The sequence below is a fragment of the Saimiri boliviensis genome, chromosome 15, assembly GCF_048565385.1.
Source record: "Saimiri boliviensis isolate mSaiBol1 chromosome 15, mSaiBol1.pri, whole genome shotgun sequence".
NCBI lineage: Eukaryota > Metazoa > Chordata > Mammalia > Primates > Cebidae > Saimiri > Saimiri boliviensis.
In genome coordinates this window covers 59,161,273-59,181,746 of record NC_133463.1, presented here as the reverse complement: position 1 = coordinate 59,181,746, position 20,474 = coordinate 59,161,273, and the positions used below count along the sequence as shown (strand labels likewise).

The window sequence follows — 20,474 nt, the reverse complement described above, 5'->3', positions numbered from 1 at the left end:
ATTAAGGTAAACAGCACAGACATCACAAAGTTATCAGGAGAAAGAGGGTGTCTAACAGCATCAGTGACACATAAATGAAAATAAGAAGCTGAGAAGAGCCAGAGTTTGGTTGCAGGGAAAACATCTGCCTCTGTATTTGCCTAGGTGATCGGGTCTGACCTATTACTTTGAGGCCAATAGTATCTGAAGCAATTGGAGGCTAGCAGGTGACTAATTGGTATTAGATTCTTTGCAACACCAGAATAAACCATCAGTTTTTGTGACAGCAAATCCCAGACTCAAAATAAGACCAGACACAAACTTGAAGTATAGAAAATAGGACTTTTGCTTGCAGAAAATTTTGAACTTTTTAATATACTTTTACACGTAAGTCCATTCGTCTGAACATTACATTAGGACTGTAAAGCAAGTAAACGGAATTATTGTACCCGTTATACACATTCATGGATTTAAATTCTCCTTCTAACCTCCTGCCTTATTCTAGCTAAATAATAAATTTAGTAGCTAACACTTACAGTTTACTACAATGTTAAATACTTGCAACCATCTTATGAGTTAGTAACTATTATCCTTCAGTTTTACAGATGAAAAACTTAAACAGAAAGCTGAAAGTAGCTTGCCCAAGCCTGCAGACAATAAAGGGTAGAGCAGGAATTCAAACTCAGTTGGGCTGCAATGTTCTAAACCACAGTTGATAATCCCCACAGTGGTCCAGGTATGCATATCTAGAGTAAACCCATCCTATTTGTTCTTAAATACATACTTTTTTAGAATTCTTTTTACCTAATCTTTTTAGATCAAAAGCACCTTAGTAAGCACTAATCTCTCTATTCATTTGCATGTCCTCTATAATTTGTACCTGGTCTGAATTTGGATATTTGATTGCATGGACAAGATTTGTGAGAAGCAGTTCTCCTGAATGTAGCCCACTGCTCTCAACTCCCTCCCTGCTAGCAGAATCCAGGCACAATAAATTGCCTCAGGAGCCCTGGTATCATAATTAACATGGTAAAAATGAGACAAATTCAGCTCCAAGACTTTCTCACCCACACATTAATAGATGTGTGAAAAAATTTTATATTTACATGTAGGATTTCCAGAGTACAAGGATTAGGTAGCCTGACCTCTAAGTTCCCCTCTCACTGCAATTCTGTGTTTTCATGAAATAATTTGCATCCAAAGCCATATCTTAAGCAAAAATAAATTCCAGTTTCAGTAGGGGAAAAAAGGAATCTCTTTTTGAAAGTTAAACTTTCTATTTCCTGGCCTCATTATGGAAAAGGATAACTTAGAAAACCCTGCCTACGAACTGATGAATGTAAACCATGCATAAACTCAATATTGAAGCAGACAAAATTTTTACTTCTACTAATCTGTACATATAAAATGTTAAATATCTCTCTACTTGGTAGTTCTTTTATTACATATAAAGAATTAGTATGAATATTTTCAGAAATTATAGATGCATACAAATATGATTTAATTAAGGCTTCTATTTTATAGAAGGCCAGACGAATCTTTATTTAACTTATAAAAATCTTTTAAATTGCTTGTTTCACAAAATTACATATTTGAATGTGTGTGTATATATACCTCACCTTTATAGCATTCAAAAAATTCTCTAATTGCTGAGCTGCTGTCTGAACTCTTCGCTTAACTTATCCATTTACCTGTTTTGTGCGTGAGTTTGATAAACATAAAGTATCTTAAAAGCCATAATCATGAATCTATACTTTTCTCTATAGGAAATAAATAGGCCCTTCAATCTTTAAAGACAAGACTGAAATAACGCCACTCATGCTGCAGGAGGAAACTCTAGTGGCAACACGAGTTTTCAGTGCAAAATGTGGATTTTTTCTTTTTGACATCAGCTAACTAGCCAAAATTACTATCTAGTTCACAGCTGGCAAATGGACAAAACGGGATTCAAAGCTTGGCCTGTTAATGAGTTATTGACAATATTTGGTTTCAGCACTTGCCTGTAAATCATGAAGCAGAGAAAAAGTGTCAAATACTGTTAGGAGACTTGTGTTCTACTCCTGACCTTGACAAAGCTAAGTGACCTCTAGGTCTCAGGTGTTTTCATACACAAAATAAGGCAATTAAATTAAGTAATAAAGGTTTCTAGTAATAAACTCAATTACTACTGGACCTGTCTGTGTCTGACTTCTGTTAATATATCCATCACAAAACAGTAAGAAATTGCATCAGACTAATAATGAAAGACGTATCTATCGACCATTGCTTTTATGTCAATCAATCTTCTAACAGTCTGTTTTACTTTCCATCATATGGCTGAAAAAAACAGTGGTTAGTTCTATCACATTGTAATGGGATTTAATATCATTGGATCCATTTTTTGGATTATATCTCATTTATGAGTTATAAGAATATATTTCCACATCAAAAGATTACCTCAAAATCCTAACATTTTTCCCATTTGAACTTCGTACAATATTACTTCCATAGACATCAGTGAAGATTCTGCCTTGGATTGTTATTAGTGTACCTGAAAACAAACAAACAAAAACCCCAAAAAGATTCTGTGTAAGAAGATCTGTCCATACACTTAATATGAAAACATAGGAGATTTTTCCAACAAAACCAGGACCCAGGCACTTATACCCTATGTTTGCCACTATTGTTTAGCATTGTTCTGAAAATTCTAGCAAACACAATAAAATATGAATGAGTATCCGTAAACATTTATAGATTAAAGAAGTGTAGTATAGGATGATATTCCATAAGTATTGCTTGGGTCAATGGGTGACTATTTGAGAAAAAAAAAGATCTCTGTACCAAAAAGCAAGAGAAATTTTAGGTGAAATAAAAATGAAATATAAAAAATAAAACCATAAAATCTAATGAAAAGTATGTGAAAAATTATTGAATATTTATATGTTGATACATATAATTATATAATACTTATATACATTTTATATATAGTTATACATTTTATATATATGTCATTTTATATACATTCTATATGTAGTAGGGTCTCCCACCACTTAAAAATGAAGAAAAAATAACAAAGGTTAAGATCTATAGATTTGATAATAAAAATCAAAACTTGTCCAGGTGGCAGAAAAATCATTAATATATTTTAAAAGTAAATGATAAATTTGAAATATATTTATTACATATAACATATAAGTGGTTAATATTCTTAAAATGTAAAGAAACCTTATAATTTAATAAGAAAAATGATGACTAACTTTAAATTAAGCCAAAGAGATAAACAGGTAACGTATACAAGGAGGAATACAAATGGTCAATAGGGAAAAAATAAGTTTAATTACATAAATCAAAGAGTTGGAAAAAATTTAAACCTACTTTTTAATATAAATTCTTGAAAAAAATAGTACACAGCATTGTCAAGATTACTGAAAAGGGCATTCTCAGTTATTGCCATTGGGATTATAAACTGGTATAATATAGTTGTTATAATAAAACCCTGAAAGCCAGTTGAATGTCCAAGGGGGAGAAGGGAGATAAATACATTATAGTAGATGAAGACATAGTCATTGAAAATCATTTTTAAAAAACATTGGTAAGCTAGGCACAGTGGCTCATGCCTGTAATACCAGCACTTTGGAAGGCCAAGGAGGGCGGATTATGAGGTAAGAGATCAAGACTATCCTGGCCAAGACGGTGAAACTAAAAATACAAAAATTAGCTGGGCATGGTGGCATATACCTGTCGTCCCACCTATTTGGGAGGCTGAGGCAGGAGAATCGCTTGAATCCAGGAGGCGGAGGTTGCAAGGAGCTGAGATTGCACCACTGCACTCCAGCCTGGCAATAGTGAGACTCCCTCTCAAATATATGTGTGTGTGTGTGTGTGTGTGTGTGTGTGTGTGTGTGTGTGTTTTCTTTTTTTCAGATAGGGTCTTGCTCTGTCATATAAGCTCAATCACATCTCACTTTCAGCCTCACACTCCTGGGTTCAAGTGGTCCTCTCCCTCAGCCTCCCAAGTAGCTGGGACTAAAGATGCATGCCACCATGTCTGGCTAACTTATTTATTTTTATTTTTTAGAGACAGGGTCTCATGATATTGCCCAGGCTGGTCTCAAACTCTTGGGCTCAAGGAATTCTTGCATTTCAGCCTCCCAAAATGCTGAGATTGCAGGCATGAGCCACCATACCTGGCTGATAGTTATTTTTATAATGAAAAAAGATCCTGTTTAAAAATTGTAGGTACTGGTATAATTTTATATACTAAAAATAAATATTATTTACCACAAAACCAAAAGCTATTTCAGATGTCATATAACAGACCTGGAGTTCCAGATAAAGGTGTGATGCTTCTTATTGTTGGGGTTCTAAAGCTTTTTGCCTGTAAAAGAATAATGTCAATATGCAACATTATCTGTTTTGTACCTAGTTTTATGAAATAGATAATTTCTTATATTATTAAATTTCAACAATATTTATAATATAACTCTCAGGTAGAAAAGAAGATAAAAATAAGATGGACCTAAGAGTTAATTTAGAAGATAGGATCATCATGCTTCTTAGTATCTATGGGGCTGAAAGTGAAGGGAGGTAGAAACCAAGAAGGACAACAGGTTTCTAGCTTGAGATGGTGAGAAATAATCAGAGAAAAAGTAGATTTAAGGAGGAATATAAAAACTGCATTTTGAGATATGCTGACTTTAGGTTGCTTTGGGGCAATTTAGGTGTGACATACTAGAAAACAAAACATGGTTCCATGTCTGCAGAAAGAGAAGAAAGCCAAAGATATCTGGGAATCATTTTTGGGAACATATTTTGGAATCATAGAAGCTTCTTGAAGACAGAAGTCATTATTGTTTTCTTCAGTACTTCATTTTATATTAGAACATTGTACTACTCAGTAATCGACAACTTAAAAACAAATATAATTTTTTAAAAATATATGGGATAACGCTTAGAAGAAAATGTATTACTTCTAATACTTCTATTTGGGGCAGCTAAATTTTGAGTGGCTTTTACACCACATGCAGGCATACTTTATCTCATTACGTTAGAAATTACATAGAAAGGAAAGGTAGTTACTTTGATGTAAATAGAAAAAGGGAGAATCCCAGTAAGAGCAGAAGTAGAGATAAAGGAGAAAATATGAACAAGAAAACATGTTGCAAGTACGAAACTTTAATTTAATAATAAAATTAAAAGAAGGGACACAAATCAGAAATACAAGACATTTTATTACTCTGGAAGATAATTTAAATTGAGGAAAATTGACCTTTATTACATACTAATGTATTTTTAAATGTGGAAATAATCCGTGAAAGTAAAAAAATAGAAATTCAGTTTTGCAAGAAAGCAAGCAAGATAAACGATACATAAATTGAAGAGAAGACTCTTATGTACATTGAAGGTACATGCCCAACTGTTGATGTGACCTTTGCAGGTGTTATTTTCTGTAACAGGAACCCCATCCACACTGACTCTAACAGTGTAGGAACCTTCTGGCATTGCTCTAGAAGGAAAATGAAGAATATATGAGAAATGCAATATCTCTTTTATTTAGTATATAGTATTAATGAAAAATACTGCCCCAGGCTGCCTGCCATTTTTGACAGAAAGTGTCCAATGTCACAACCGATGTCTAGTTAAGTTCCATTCTATATTATGGAAAGATGATCTCCATCCTGAACTCTTCATTGCAAATTCTAATCTCATGAATGTCAGGCAAATGCCTACTATGCACATTGATGCTTATTTAAAAGGACAACAAATGTAATAACAATAAATGCAATAATAAACATTTAAAATAGTAACATATCACCTTGGTACAATCAGTTATTCCATGCTTCATTTCTTAAAAAGGGCTAGTTAATCAAGTTTCCCCTAAGTAAGCTTTTTCTGGTGAAGAACAGCCAATAAGCCTAACATAAAGGAAATCCTCTAGAATATGTGTTATCTGTTTCTAAGGTCAATACTGAAAGTTGCAATTAAAAGTGATTTTCAAAATTTTTCCTAAGTTGCCAATAACATATGTGAATTTGGGCTAATACTAAAGAACTTGAAATTTACTATACAAAATGATTATCTTGGCTGAGCGCGGTGCCTCACACCTGTAATTCCAGCACTTTGGGAGGCCAAGGCTGGCAAATCACAAGGTCTGGAGTTCGAGACAAGCCTGGCTAACATGGTGAAACCCTGTCTCTATTAAAAATATAAAAAATTAGCTGGGTATAGTGGCGGGCACCTGTAATCCCAGCTACTTGGGAGGCTGAGGCAGGAGAATCACTTGACCTGGGAGGCGGAGGTAGCAGTGAGTCAAGATCATGCGACTACACTCCAGTCCTGGTGACAGAGTGAGATTCCATCTCAAAAACAAAGAAACAAACAAAAAACCCAAAATGATTATCTTTAGTCTTAACAACTATATGAATATTTTGAACAAAATTAACCAAATTGAAAAGGAAAGCATAATTTTGGTATTTTGAGGCACATCATTACAAATGGTAGTCATTTAACTTCTTTAAAAAGCTAAATAATGATAAGGTAATACCTCTAATAACACAGGAAAAGATAAAGAATATGTTTTTCATCAAGCCAATATGTGGAAATAGCAGTATAATTGAATATAATAATGGTATAAAATAGTCTAAACATCACAAAATGAAAAATAATCACCTATATTCAGAAAAATATTACTTATAATAGCCAGGGTAATAAAACTATTATAATACTAATATTCATAACTGTAACTTCTGATATGATGAAATGATTTTATTAAAGATACTTTAAAACAGACCTAGTATAGCATGTAATGTGAGTTGAATGACTTGCATCTTTTTCTACATCACAAGCAATTGACTGGAAAGAAGAAACTAATTGCACACTGTTTCCCAACTCAGTATTATCAGCTCCATAGTTAAACTGGTTTGCTTGAGAAAAACCTGGAAAAGTAAGAAGATTTAATTATTATTAATGATATTCTATCTTCAGAGAACTAACAGTTGTCACCTGGCATCAAATCATACAGTAAATGATTTCATGAACAGTACTGAAGCAAGCAGTGAACCAATTTCATATTTATCCTTATGATTGTAATCTTCTTTGGAAGCACAAAAAATAGCCTTTAATTAATTTACTTATAAAAGTATTGCTGGAGAATATATACAGGCATCTCTTAGTATTGATGGGGATTTGTTCCAGGATCCCCTTGGATAACAAAATCCATAAGTGTTCAAGTCCTGTAGTCAGCCCTGAAGGACAAGTATCCACAGATTCCACATCTGATGAATACTGCATTTCTCATTCACAGTTGGTTGAATTCATGGATGACAGACCCAACATTACAGAGAGCCCACCTTCAACCTACACGGCACCAGATTCTATATCTGGGGGTGAAAAAGGCAGACTATGAAGGCTAAAAAGAGTAGAGGAGGAGAACACTATGTTATAAGGGATGAGGTCTTAATTTCAAGTTTCTACAAAGCAAAATCTGAGGTGAGGATTTGCCTGCATAAAGTTTATTTAGGCAATGAGCTATTTGGTATGAGAGAGAGCAAAATGTGAGGAAGGAAAAGCTGGGCACCACTGAGAGCAACTGCGGCTCAATATTGTTGGGAATTTCTAAGGAAAATATAGCATGTCTTTCCAAATAAAAAAAATGGCAAGAAGCATTTATGAATCAAATCTGGTCCCCATTGGTTGAGGGTTCTCCCTGGGGGAAATAACTTTTTCTGCACTTTCACGCTACACTTAGGTATATGCTATATGAGTTCCAATGTCCTGAGTTACTGCACTAGACACGTCCTCTTGAATAATTGACAAAGACATGGTGTGAGAACTCAGGCAAGAAGCTGGAAGCGTAAGTTGAGTCAAAGTACATAAGGAACTATTTGCCACAGCTCTAGCTTAGTTAGAGGTAAGAATGAGAGGATGTAAAGCTGAGAATAAAAGGCGTCCGATACAGTCTACCCACTACACCACACACAGCTACTTTTGGCCTACATATAAAGCACAATCCATCACCAAGTCTTCAAGGTGGTAGCCAGCCGAGAGCTCTACTAAGATTTAATACAAGAGTGATAGAGGTAGCCAGCTAAAAGCTCTGCTAAGATTTAATACAAGAGGATTAGAGGGACAAGCTACAGGCTATACTACTCTAGTCCTAAAACTGTAATTAATTTTCACCATGCCTCCTTGCTATTAGCCATTGTAGATTTCCCTTACCTTCAGTCTGCACTGTAGCTAGTGGGGTGACACTAATGTTCATCCTGGAGAAGTCTGAGCCCCTGATTGCCTTGCCCTTGTTAGGTGGTGGTTGCTGCAATTGCCTATGCTCATTAATCACTGGACATGAAGCCAAGAGATATCCCTATGAATACCCTGAATTCCAGACTCCTCCTTATCTGCATTAAGTTAAAACAACCCTATTTCTTTGTGATAATTAGAACTGATTATCTCTAGTAACATACTGAATATGTTTGATGGATTCAAACTGAGTAGGCAAATGGTGGTAGTTTCAGTTCAGTGGAATCTATATTGTGACCCACGATGGAAGCATTCGCTAGTCTTAGTTTAGACTACAAATCCAGCAGAATGTAAGGTTGTGAAGGCAGAAAACACAAATTTAATTTCTGGATAACAGGGAATGATGGTGAAGGGAAGCAGCCCTTTATTTCCAGCTCTGTGCATCTGTCTATTACAAAACAACAGCTTATATCTGTCACTGGTTCAAGGCATGTACGATGTTACAGAGAACAGCATCCCACCCCATCTCCATAACATACAATGTTATGGAGAACAGCTTTTTCCCCTCAGTTGGCATCTTGGCCATAGCTTTAATAGGTTGTCCCATCATTCTACTAAGCCAGATGTTTCCGAGTGACAGATTTCATGGTCATGTGCCCATTATCACAAATATTTCACTACAAAATGCATTTCTTGTCCTGAGGCAATATTTTATGGAATTCTATGGTATATCAGGCTCTGTAAGCTCAGAAGATGGTGCTGGCAGAGAACTGTGGAAAGAGGAAGCAAAGTCCGTAACTGGAGTGTGAGTTCCAGTAACAATCACTCTCTGCTCTTTTCATGGGAGAAAGGCAGTACTGTAATCAACTTGTCACTTAGAAGCTGGGAGGACTTTTTGAGGACTGGTACCCTATTGAGAGCTCAGTGTTGGTCTCTGCTACTGGCAGGTCAGGCATTCAGCTATAGCAGTAGGTCATTTAGGCTTGGTGAAAGGGAGTCCATTGTGTTGGCCCATGCATGGCCCCTACTCCATGGCCATTTGGTGACCACAGGGAGAAGCTCCTGGATGAATCATCCAATCCATCTGTTCATGCCATCTCCTCTGTGGGGGATGCTCTCTTGAGGGAGTTAACTTGAGACATATAGATCTGTATGCTTTATGCTCGCTACTATGAGTCCCTTCATATGCTTCTTTCTAAGACATTCTAATTTCTGATCTTTCAATCCTGTTCCCTTCAGTCCCTAACCAATCAGTGAAGTCCTCTGCCACTGCCCAGGAGCCCATGTACATTCTTACCATGAACCACTTTTCCTGCCTACAAAGTTACCAACTCTGTATATTGATCATGGCTCTGCCCACCAGGGAGGCTGACAGTGAAAAGTGACTTAAGAGCCTTAGGGCCACCTTGCAGCATTTAGGACTGAAGTCATAGGTGATACCATGAAGATGTGTATGTGTTATAGACAGTCATGGAAGCTTTTCAGAGGGAGCAAGCCATGAGAAAGTGCATTGTAGGTAGAAGGAGCAGGATGTGCCAAGGCCCTGTGGTGGGACCAGGTTTGTACATTCAAGTAATGGCAAGTATGGTTGAAGAAGTATGAGTGAAGAGAAATGGTAGGAGAGGAGACCAGAAAGGAAGGCGCTAAGATTATTTTTAAGCGTGGGGAATAATTGCAGGCTTTGAAACAGAGGAGTGGCATGATGTGACTTACACTGTCTAAGATTCATTAGCTGCTGTTCTGAGAAAAGAATAAGGGCAGAAGTGAAGATGCTGACTCAATGAACAATGGGATAAATGCTGGGGTAAATAGCATAAGTTCAAGAGAAGATTGGAGGACAGTAAAGTGAAGAGAACAAATATTGCTAACATTTTTCGAGTTTAATTACAAACAGGAGCAGAGAAATGAGCTGGTAGCTGGAGATGGGTATGGAGCAAGGGGAAGGCTGATGATTTTTCTTTTACTTTTTTTCAAGTGGGAAGAATAACAGTATATTTGCATGCTGATGCGATATCTAACAGAAAGAGACAAAAAGATAATGTGAAACAAAGATAAAAATTATTTTAATCTTTCTATAAATATATGAAAATTCAAAACTACATTTGGAAGTAATTAAACATAGATTAAGTCTTGTATGACACATAAGAATATTTTATATTTTTGAAACAATATTCAATTTTGAAACAAGCCCAAGAAATAAAACCTATGAATAAGATTCGTGTTCTATTAATTAGCTGCTATAATTAAATGTTCTTCTAATAAAAATGTTTAAAAGGTACTTATACTGTTCTAATTCACAAAGTAAATTGCACACCTCTATGGAATTTTATATTATACTGCTTTGGAATAAAGTTAAATGAGGAAATAAACAGCTTTTGCCCAGATGACTTCAAAATCTAAAATTCTTAAATTCTGAATTCTAACAGTATGTGAATTTTTAAACACTATTTTTCTCTATCACTGGTTCTTAACAGCAAAACTCTAGGCAAATTAACCAGCAGTATTATTTTTGAAACTACAAAAATTTTTCTTTCGCACTAGCAAATTTGTATCCATGTCATTGTAAATTTATAAGGGATTTAAATTTCAGAATTTAATTACCTACAGACCATATCATCCCATAGTATAATAAACTTAACATCAGTAAACAAAACAAAAAAAAAATGGTAAACTCAGAGATGTAGATTTAACTCTTTAAATGTTGTGTATAATACTATTCACAATATGATAAATAGCACTATAATATAAATACTCTATTTATAATACTGTTAGAAAAAGAAATATTTGTTATTCACCTTACAATGTTAGCAGTTTTCAAAACGTTTCAACGAAACAATCATGACTACAATATGTGCTTATCTTAAATAACCTTTAATAGTTGAAGTGGTAGAATTGGGATTGCTAGAAGATATCTGTGGTACAACTGCTTTTTAAATTATTAGGCATTTTCAGTGTTCCACAAAGATCTGCTAAACAACATGAATACTTCTGTTTTCTTGCAGGCCTGAAAGCAGGACTTCATTGTGCCTGATGTTAATCAGATACCAAAGCCTCTCACCTCCAGCTCTGGTAAAGCTATGTGGCAGGTGTCAGTGCTGTTTAATAGGAAAAACCCAGGCTTTGGACACTGACATTCTGGCCTGGAATCTCAGCTGTAACACTTGCTTGCCATTATGACCTTGGGCAAGATAAAACTCCTCTTAGCCTAGTCTCCTCATCAGAAAAATGGCCACAATCTATCTTAATGGATTGTTAGGAATAAGAAAGGATCATTTATGTGCAATGTTTAACATGGTACCAGATATTCACTAAGATCTCAATAGATACCTGCTCTTATTATTTGTCACAGAAATCCTGAGATTTGGGTTCATCATTATTATCCTATTTTAAAAATAACAAAGAGGTCAGGAGCAATGGCTCACACCTGTAATCCCACCACTTTGGGAGGCTGAGGCAAGCAGATCCCCTAAGGTCAGGAGTTCAAGACCAGCCTGGCCAATATGGTGAAACCCCATCTCTACTAAAAACTAGCCTGATGCAGTGGCACCCGCCTGTAATTTCAGCTACTTGGGAGGCTGAGGCATAGAATCACTTGAACCTGGGAGGTGGAGGTTGCAGTGAGCCAAGATTGTGACATTGCACTCCAGCCTGGGTGTCAGAACGAGACTCTATCTAAAAAAAAAAAAAAAAAAAAAAAAAAGAACATAATAGTAATAATAAAAAAAAAATAACAGAATCAGTAAATGGGTAGCTGGAATTCAAACCCAGGCTGGAGACTTCCTCTAGCCCTTATGTTCTTAGCTCCTAGGCTATCTTTTCCTTATATAGGAAAAGTAAACAGAAACTCAATGAAGGGTAGAGATTTTAATGAATATCACTTTATTCCTAAGCTTAATCAAACAACTCATCCAGTATTAGCTAAAGTACAATATAAATATTAATTTTACATGTGAGACATTTGTATTGACTTTGCAATTTTGAATCTAGAAAGACAGTTATTATTAAAACAGAACTGTGAAAAGACATGAGAACACTGCAAAGCAAGTTACATGTAAACCCACTCTTTCCTTTTGTCAATTTTGCTTCTGTTTGGCATTCACATTGAGTTTGGAACACACAGAAGAGCTCCTGACAACCAACTAAAGAATGGAAAGTTTTACTTATGATGTGGTTCCAGATGTGAGCTGTATCTATATAGATATAGATATAGATATATTCATATTCCTATCAGGTACATGTCACATCAATGCTAGGTAACATGGATCTCTTCTTCAGCATTCTTAAGACAACTACCATTCTGAAAAATAACGCCAACAAAAGACGATATCATTTTCAGCTTAGGAATTACTATAATGTCAAATATATACAGCATATGTGAAAAAATCCTAGGAGTAAAATCTATGGGAAAAAAATGAACCAAATCAACTATAACTCATGAATATTATTAATATTTCTCAAAAAGCAAATATATATTAATTTCTGACTTTTAAACTAATTCTAAAGCATTAAAAATACAAAAAATTCTTGTTTTAAAGAATTTTAACTTAAAAGTATAATTCTAGGCCAAACACTACGGCTCATGTCTGTAATCCCAGCACTTTGGGAGGCCGAGGCAGTCGTATCACCTGAAGTCAGGAGTTCAAGACCAACCTGGCCAACATGGTGAAACCTGGTCTCTACTACACAAAAAATTAGCTGGGTGTGGTGGCAGGTGCCTGTAATCCCAGCTACTTGGGAAGCTGAGGCAGGAGAATCGCTTGAATCCATAAGACAGAGGTTGCAGTGAACTGAGATCACACCACTGCACTCCAGCCTAGGCAACAAGAACAAAACTCTGTCTCAAAAAATATATATATAATTCTAAACAAATGATTGAGGATAAAAACACCACCCCTGGAAGTACTCCAAAGCACAGAGATTACAGGAAAGACTGAGTGTACGTGGGAAATGGAAAAGGTTGATGCTTCAGATGGAAATTCCTGACATGTTGATGTATTTTTTTTTTTCTTTTGCAGAAAAACTGGAGACAGGAATTGCCAGGCACAGAAACCTGGGTCTCCTGATAAGAGCAATCCAAAAGGAATGCCTGGCTGCTCTCATGGAAAATGTCAGTGTTATTAAAACTAGCACTTGTCATGAAGAATGCCAGCTGTTTTGTTTTCTCTAGTTAAAAAAGGAGTGTTAAGAGTGTATTAACCTGCTTAAAAGTTATAACATTCAAAACAATGGGAAAGAAACATATAGTGTGATGGATGGGAGCCAACTCCTAAGGAATTAAACCAGACCTATAACATAAATGAAAAGAATAATACAAACAAAAATAGCTCTAATGTATAGAGCTTCTACTATACCTTAGATGTATCATTCTTTTCAATATTCACAACAGTCCTAAGAAGTGGGAATTTTAAATTTTTAAATTATACTTTAAGTTTTGGGGTACATGTGCCAATCTTGCAGGATTGTTACATAGGTATACACATGCTATGTTGCTGCCTCCACCCCTCAACACCTACATCAGGTATTTCTCCTAATGTTATCTCTCCCCAATCTCCCCACACCCTACTATCCCTCCCCTGGCCCTCCACCCCCCAACAAACCCCAATGTGTGATGTTCCTCTCCCTATGTCCATGTGTTCTCATTGTTCAACACCCACCTATGAGTGAGAACATGTGGTGTTTGGTTTTCTGTTCTTGTGTCAGTTTGTTGTGAATGATGGTTTCCAGATTCATCCATGTCTCTGCAAAGGACATGAACTCATCCTTATTTAGGGCTGCATAGTATTCCATGGTGTATATGTGCCACATTTTTTTTTGTCCAGTCTATCTTTGATGGGCATTTGGGTTGGTTCCATGTCTTTGCTATTGTAAACAGTGCCACAATGAACATACATGTGCATGTGTCTTTATAACAGAATGATTTATAATCCTTTGAGTATATACCCAGTAATGGGATTGCTGGGTCAAATGGTATTTCTATTTCTAGATCCTTGAGGAATCGCCACTCTGTCTTCCACAATGGTTGAACTAGTTTACACTCCCACCAACCGTGTAAAAGTGTTCCTATTTCTCCACATCCTCTCCAGCATCTGTTGTCTCCAGATTTTTCAGTGATCGCCATTCTAATTGGCATGAGATGGTACCTCAATGTTGTTTTGATTTGTATTTCTCTAATGACCAGTGATGATGAGCATTTTTTCACGTTTGTTGGCCACATGAGGAAGCTGAGGCTCAGCAAAGTAACTTGCCCCAGTCATATAATATGAAGTGGCAAAGGTGGAATTGAAAGCCAGTCAGACTGAACCAAAGTCCATATGCTTTCTGTAATATTATTAAAAGTATATAATTCAACACTTCATTTAAAAAAAAATGTGTGTTCCAGAAATTGTAAGGGAAATAGCTAGAAAACGAGTCAAAAGTAAAATGTCATTCCTCTTATCTTACTGATTTTTTTAAGTAAAAACAAACATGATAAATATCAAAGAAGACAATTAAGAAATACAAGTCATGACTATAAAGTAACAAAGACAATATAGTACAAACAGTCCAGAACTTACCAAAATTATAATGCTCCTAATCAAATGAGTCATCTCAGAGGGAGTTATAATAATTTCTAGAACCATGCCATTGTTCAAAACACTTTGGCTTGGGCATCATAAAATTAAAATCATGTATCTATATCTCCTGAAGCATAATCTTATGAGGATTTTGTTTTCAAAGCAGGGTTTCACTCTATTGCCCAGACTGTAGTACAGTGGTGCAATCATAGCTCACTGCAGCCTTGAACTCCTGGCCTCAAGGAATCCTCTCACTTTAGCCTCCCAAGTAGCTAGGACTACAGGCATGCAGGCCATCATGTTAGACAAATGTTTTAAATGTTTCATTTGTAGAGCCAGGGTCTTGCTATGCTACCCAGGCTGGTCGCCCAGGCTAGCCTCAAACTCCTGGCCTCGAGTGATCCTCCTGCCTTGGCTTCCCAAAGCACTTCGATTACAGGCACAGAGCAATGTGCCCAGCCCACCCACAGCCTTTTAAACAAAGTAATGCTGTGGCATATGTTTGCAAGTCAATACTATACTATGTTTGGAAATAGTCAAAAGTCATTTGGATACGCTAAAATGTTAACAGTAGATCTTTCCACTGGCTAGAATTTCAGAGAACTCACTTTCTAAGTCAAGTGTTTCTATAATATTTTACTATTTTATAATGACATTTACAAAAATAAAACATTTTAAAAAGTAGTATGAAACCAATAGTTAGGTAGTCATCTAGAATTTACAATTCCATTTAGAAATTGTTCTTGTTTGATTGATAAATTAGCACTGCATACAATTCTAAACTAGAGACTCTATCAGATACAACACTGGTGATTTATATGAATATAGTCCCTTCAAATAAACTTTGTTTAAGTTCATCCATGTAGCTATAGAAGCTCTGGTGTGTTTTGGAAATTCATTATCATTTTGTACATATTAGGGGTACCCAAAAGCCTATATTAAAATAGCATTTTAAAATTTATTTTAAACCACTTTATTGAGGTATGATTGACATACAAAAACTGTATGTATTTAATGTATACAATTTAATGAGTTTGGGTATACCTATATAACCATAAAACTATAGCCACAAGCAAAGTCACAAACAGACCACCTGCCTCCAAAAGTTTCCTCCTGCACTATTTATTTTTAAAAAATTTTTGTTAAGAATATGTAAGAAGATTTCTCCCTGTAAACATTTAAGTATACCATGCTAAACATTTAGGTATACAATGCAGTATTGCTAACTATAGGCTCCATGCTGTACAGTAGGTCTCTAGTATTTATTCATTTTGTATAACTGAAATTTTGTACCTTTGACCAATACCCCTACTCCACTTCCTCTTCTCCCAGTTTCCAATGACCACTATTCTATTATCTGCCTCTATAAGGCAGTATTTAGACTCTGCCTCTGAGAAAGACGTTTTTAGTCATCTGCAGTGTGTAGTTAAGACAGGGGACTATAAGACAAATCAGGAGGTATAAACATCTGCAATGCTAAACACATCCAAAAACTGGGACTGATGAGAAAAGTAGAAATTTACTATATCACACTCTGGGCTTTGTACTTAACAGTCCTCAGCCTAATTGCCACACAACCTCTACACAAGAGAAAAGATCACATTTTAGCTAGATCTAAAAGGATATCTTTCCAAAATGCTGTAAGAAGAGAATATTTTGTTTTTCTTATTTCAAACTAGGGATGATCTGGGTCCATATGCTTAAATTCAAGCCATAGTTCCTAGATCAGAAAATGTTCTGGTCTGGAAACAGAAAAAAATGGCTGGGTGTTTTCTTTCTTCTTCTTTCTTAATTTGATAATTTCTGTCATGGCATTTAAATTTCTGTTTAAAACCCAATAACTTTCAAGCATACCATCTTAAGAGCAATTTACAATATAAGAAACATATGGTTAAAGTTATCTTTAAAATGGTCTATATATAAGAAACAATATATTTAACAAATACATTGTTCACAGATCTTAACTCTAAAAAAAATAACACTTTAATCCAAAATATGCTGTTCATAATGTAGAGGCATAAACCATTATAAGCACATCATCAAGAGATTGAATTCTGCAGAAATAGAAGCATTAAGATATTACATTATATGACAAAATAATTAAATATCTTTGTTAACTATAAAACTTTTCATTTCTTAAAAAACAATAGATTTTGCTAATATTTTTAAATGTTTCTTTCTTATTCTTCAAAATTCCTAAGTATCCGAATATTAATATCATTTCTATTACAAAGGTCTTATGGCTGAAAGAAACACATATTTCTATTTAATCCTAGGAAAAGCTGTGCATTAAATATATTTACTGATTGCCTTCTATGTTTCATCCTAAGACCAGGCAAGGAAAAGGGGAACGATGTGTGACTCTTGCCTTTATGAAGCCTGGGGTTAGATGGCAGAAGGAATCCAAAGTTTTCTATTGCCTGTCCTCTTTCATTAACATACTAGTTCTCTATTATACTCTCTTATCAACATTCTATCCAATACCCACAAAATGTTTTAATATTAAATTAAATGTTATTAGACCCATGAAAAATAAAGCAAATAATTGCTGAGTTGGGTTAACTGCATTCCTGGTAGTTCAGTCATTAATCCAGATATTGATGTTAAGCAAGTAAGTGTAATAAGAATTCAGATGATCAAGTTGATAAAGACTCTTGAGAATTTCACTAGCTATCAAAGAAGACAGAGTTTTGCTACTCTGGCCAAGTGAAGAAACAACTCCAGTGATATTTGTTTAACGATAAAGCCCTAAATATGAAATAGTCTTTAAAATACTTCAATCTTGGCAAACAAAAAAAGCAACCATACCTTCTCCTCTGATAGTCAGCCTTGTTGCTCCATTTATGCTGCCATATTTAGGTATTATTTCTGTGACTTTGGGGATTATTTCAGAGCCATCTGAAAATATTAAAATATAGTAGAGGTAAAATTACCAACTCCTTAATTTTAATCACCAAAATTTATAACACATACCACGAGGTTGCAAGGAAAACAATGCAAAGTTACGGACTGAAAGTAAAATTCACCCAAGTTTTATTTCTGGCTCTACCAATGACTTGACAGAGTCATTCTTGGTTAATACTCACTAGCTTTGTGCAAAGCACTATCTTAGGTGCTACCAAGAGCAAAAATAACACGTGATCATTTTCATCGTGTACTTATCATATTATAAAACATTTATTAAATCCTTAATTTCATGTAGTGCCCTGCTAACTTCAGATCTATAGCTATGCTTAACAGTTCACATAACAGCAGACACCAAGAAGAAACAGGCCATTATAAGAGGACACAAGAAATGCAGTGCTAGGTAGGTTGAAAGACTAGACCAAGTACACAGAGAAATGTTAGTTCTGAGAAGAAATTGTTTTCTGTGAGGGAGTGCGGCTTCAGGAAAGATTATTTCTGGGATATTTCTAGCCTCCTGATGACAGCAAGTTCTTTATATAAAGGTCACTAATTCATTCAACAAACTGTGTTGGCTTCCTGGAGATACAGAAATGTGTAACAGTCCTAACTTTCCAAAAGCTTAGCTTAGACAGTACCAAGAGACAGAGGAGTGCATTGAGGCCATGAGTGATTCAAGGAGCATGTCACCCACACTGCTTGTGTTGCACTGGCTTCTATAAAAAAGGATGCGCCTTCCACATTTTTTAGGGCAAATACGAATTAGTTAGACTGGACCAGTCGACAGAAAGATAAACATAGTTCTAGATAGAAGGAACTGCCTGGGCAAGCAGGGGTGTGTAAGCTACTCCTTTGGAGTACTGCAAATAATTCTTTAAAGCAACTCAAAGCTACACAGTGGATAGAGGTGTGTATTTTCTGCTTACACTGTTATCTAGTAATTACTGGAGTCCTAAAAGAAATTTTCAAAGTAGGTAGAAAAAATTTAAGTGACGATACAAAGAAAGGCCACAGAAGTAATCAATTTCTTGAAATGGATGTACAAAAAGGTTAAGGGAATTATGATTGGATAGTTCATTACGGTCTTTAAAAAGGTTTCAAATGGACTTCACCTACAGTTAAAAAAAAAAAAAAAAAAAAAGCTGTCCAACATAAAGGAGACCAGTTCCAAGGCCTCAGACCCAATGCCTCTGATTTTCGGGTCTGTCTTTGCCAAGAGCTCCAAGGCATTATTGCTGCCGCACATTCATTACCTCAGGGCAGCCCATAGCCAAGAGTAAATTCCAGTGAGGAAGCTGGATCCTATCTCCAGACAGCGCTGCTCCTCGCCTATCTCAGGTTCATCCTCCTGTTATCTCTACAGACAACTCCAATTTCTTATCAGTCTCTTCCCAGCCCTCTTCTGGGTATTACTTTGAAGACACTGGGCAGCTGCCCCTGGAAATGACTGACACCTGCCACGACTGCCCATCCTCATCCTACAGGGAGTGGGGGAGTTGTTGCTCTTTCTTCTGTGGGGAAAGCGACCCAGGAAGAGTGGAGGAAAAGAGAATCAGGTTGCGTCTTCCCAGTCCCCACACCTCCGCCAAATTTCAATGTCCTGTCACTTGTGTCACTTGGGCGCTGGTGGGAGATTTTCATCATTCAAGCAGCAGCACTGATGAGTTAAAGGCAATCTCTCACAATCTCTTTCTCTGTGTCCCTTGTCTCTGTCTCTCTTTCTCTGCGTCTATCTCTGTTTGCTAGGCCTGCTATCCAGGTCCCGGGGTCCCCAGGTTCGTCCTGTAACTCAGCCTCAGCCAGATGCCAGGTGGTCCCGCCACTCCCAGAACCGTAGGTAGTGTCTACGCGGGCCTCTCCTGCTAGCCTCCCTAGCATGCCCAAAAGGTTACCTGCGCGGGGATTCGCGGCACACAGGAGCAGCCCCCAGAGGCCCCAAATCCCCAGGAGCCACAGGTGTCCCATTGCAAAGCCAGTTCCGCGGAGTTGGTGCCCTCCGCTCACAGCTGGAGCCAGGGCTAGAGCTCCGCTCCTGGGACTGCGTGCGACTCGCTGGCGCGCGCGCCTCGCCCCGGGAGCGCAGGGGAACTGGGCCGCCTTGGGCCCGCTCCGCCCCGCGCTCCGCCCCCCGCTCTCGGGGCTGCGCCTCTGGGATTTGCGCGCGGTCGCGCACGCACACACACACCGCACACACCGCACACACACACCACACACACGCCCACACACCGCACGCACACACACACACACACACAAAAGAACCTTCAACGGAGAACCAAGCCGGGCCGCGCGCTCGCGCACACACACACTGCACACACACACACACACACACCCCACACACCCCCTCACACACCCTCCCCCACACACACACCACACCGCACACACACACACCACACCACACACACACACACCGCACGCACACACACACAAGAACCTTCAACGGAGAACCAAGCCGGGCCGCGCGCTCGCACACACACACCACACACACACACACCACACCACACACACACTACACCACACATACACACCCCGACACCACACACACACACACACACACACACACACACACACAAGAACCTTCAACGGAGAACCAAGCCGGGCCGCGTGCTCGCGCGCGCGCGCACACACACACACACACCATACCACACACACACTCCGACACCACACACACACACACACACACACACACAAGAACCTTCAACGGAGAACCAAGCCGGGCCGCGTGCTCGCGCGCGCTCGCGCACACACACACACACACACACACACACACACACAAGAACCTTCACGGGAGAACCAATCCGGGGCCGGGCCAGTCAGTGATAA

The 20,474-nt window shown here is 37.3% G+C and overlaps 1 protein-coding gene across 4 annotated transcripts in view; it reads right to left on the bottom strand.

Annotated features, from left to right (window-relative positions):
- The window catches only part of PKHD1L1 (PKHD1 like 1), a 167,746-nt gene extending 147,768 nt beyond the window's left edge, over positions 1-19,978 (bottom strand). For all 4 annotated transcript variants that reach the window (XM_003938584.4, XM_074387055.1, XM_074387056.1 and 1 more), the window contains exons 1-6: positions 19,547-19,978; positions 17,559-17,648; positions 6,749-6,893; positions 5,356-5,464; positions 4,279-4,336; positions 2,416-2,509 (exon numbers count right to left, since the gene is read on the bottom strand). In XM_003938584.4, the coding sequence (XP_003938633.2) occupies positions 2,416-2,509; positions 4,279-4,336; positions 5,356-5,464; positions 6,749-6,893; positions 17,559-17,648; positions 19,547-19,619 (569 nt within the window). In that variant the 5' untranslated portion in view covers positions 19,620-19,978. The remainder of the gene's footprint in view (positions 1-2,415; positions 2,510-4,278; positions 4,337-5,355; positions 5,465-6,748; positions 6,894-17,558; positions 17,649-19,546) is intronic.
- Positions 19,979-20,474: the final 496 nt, after the last annotated feature.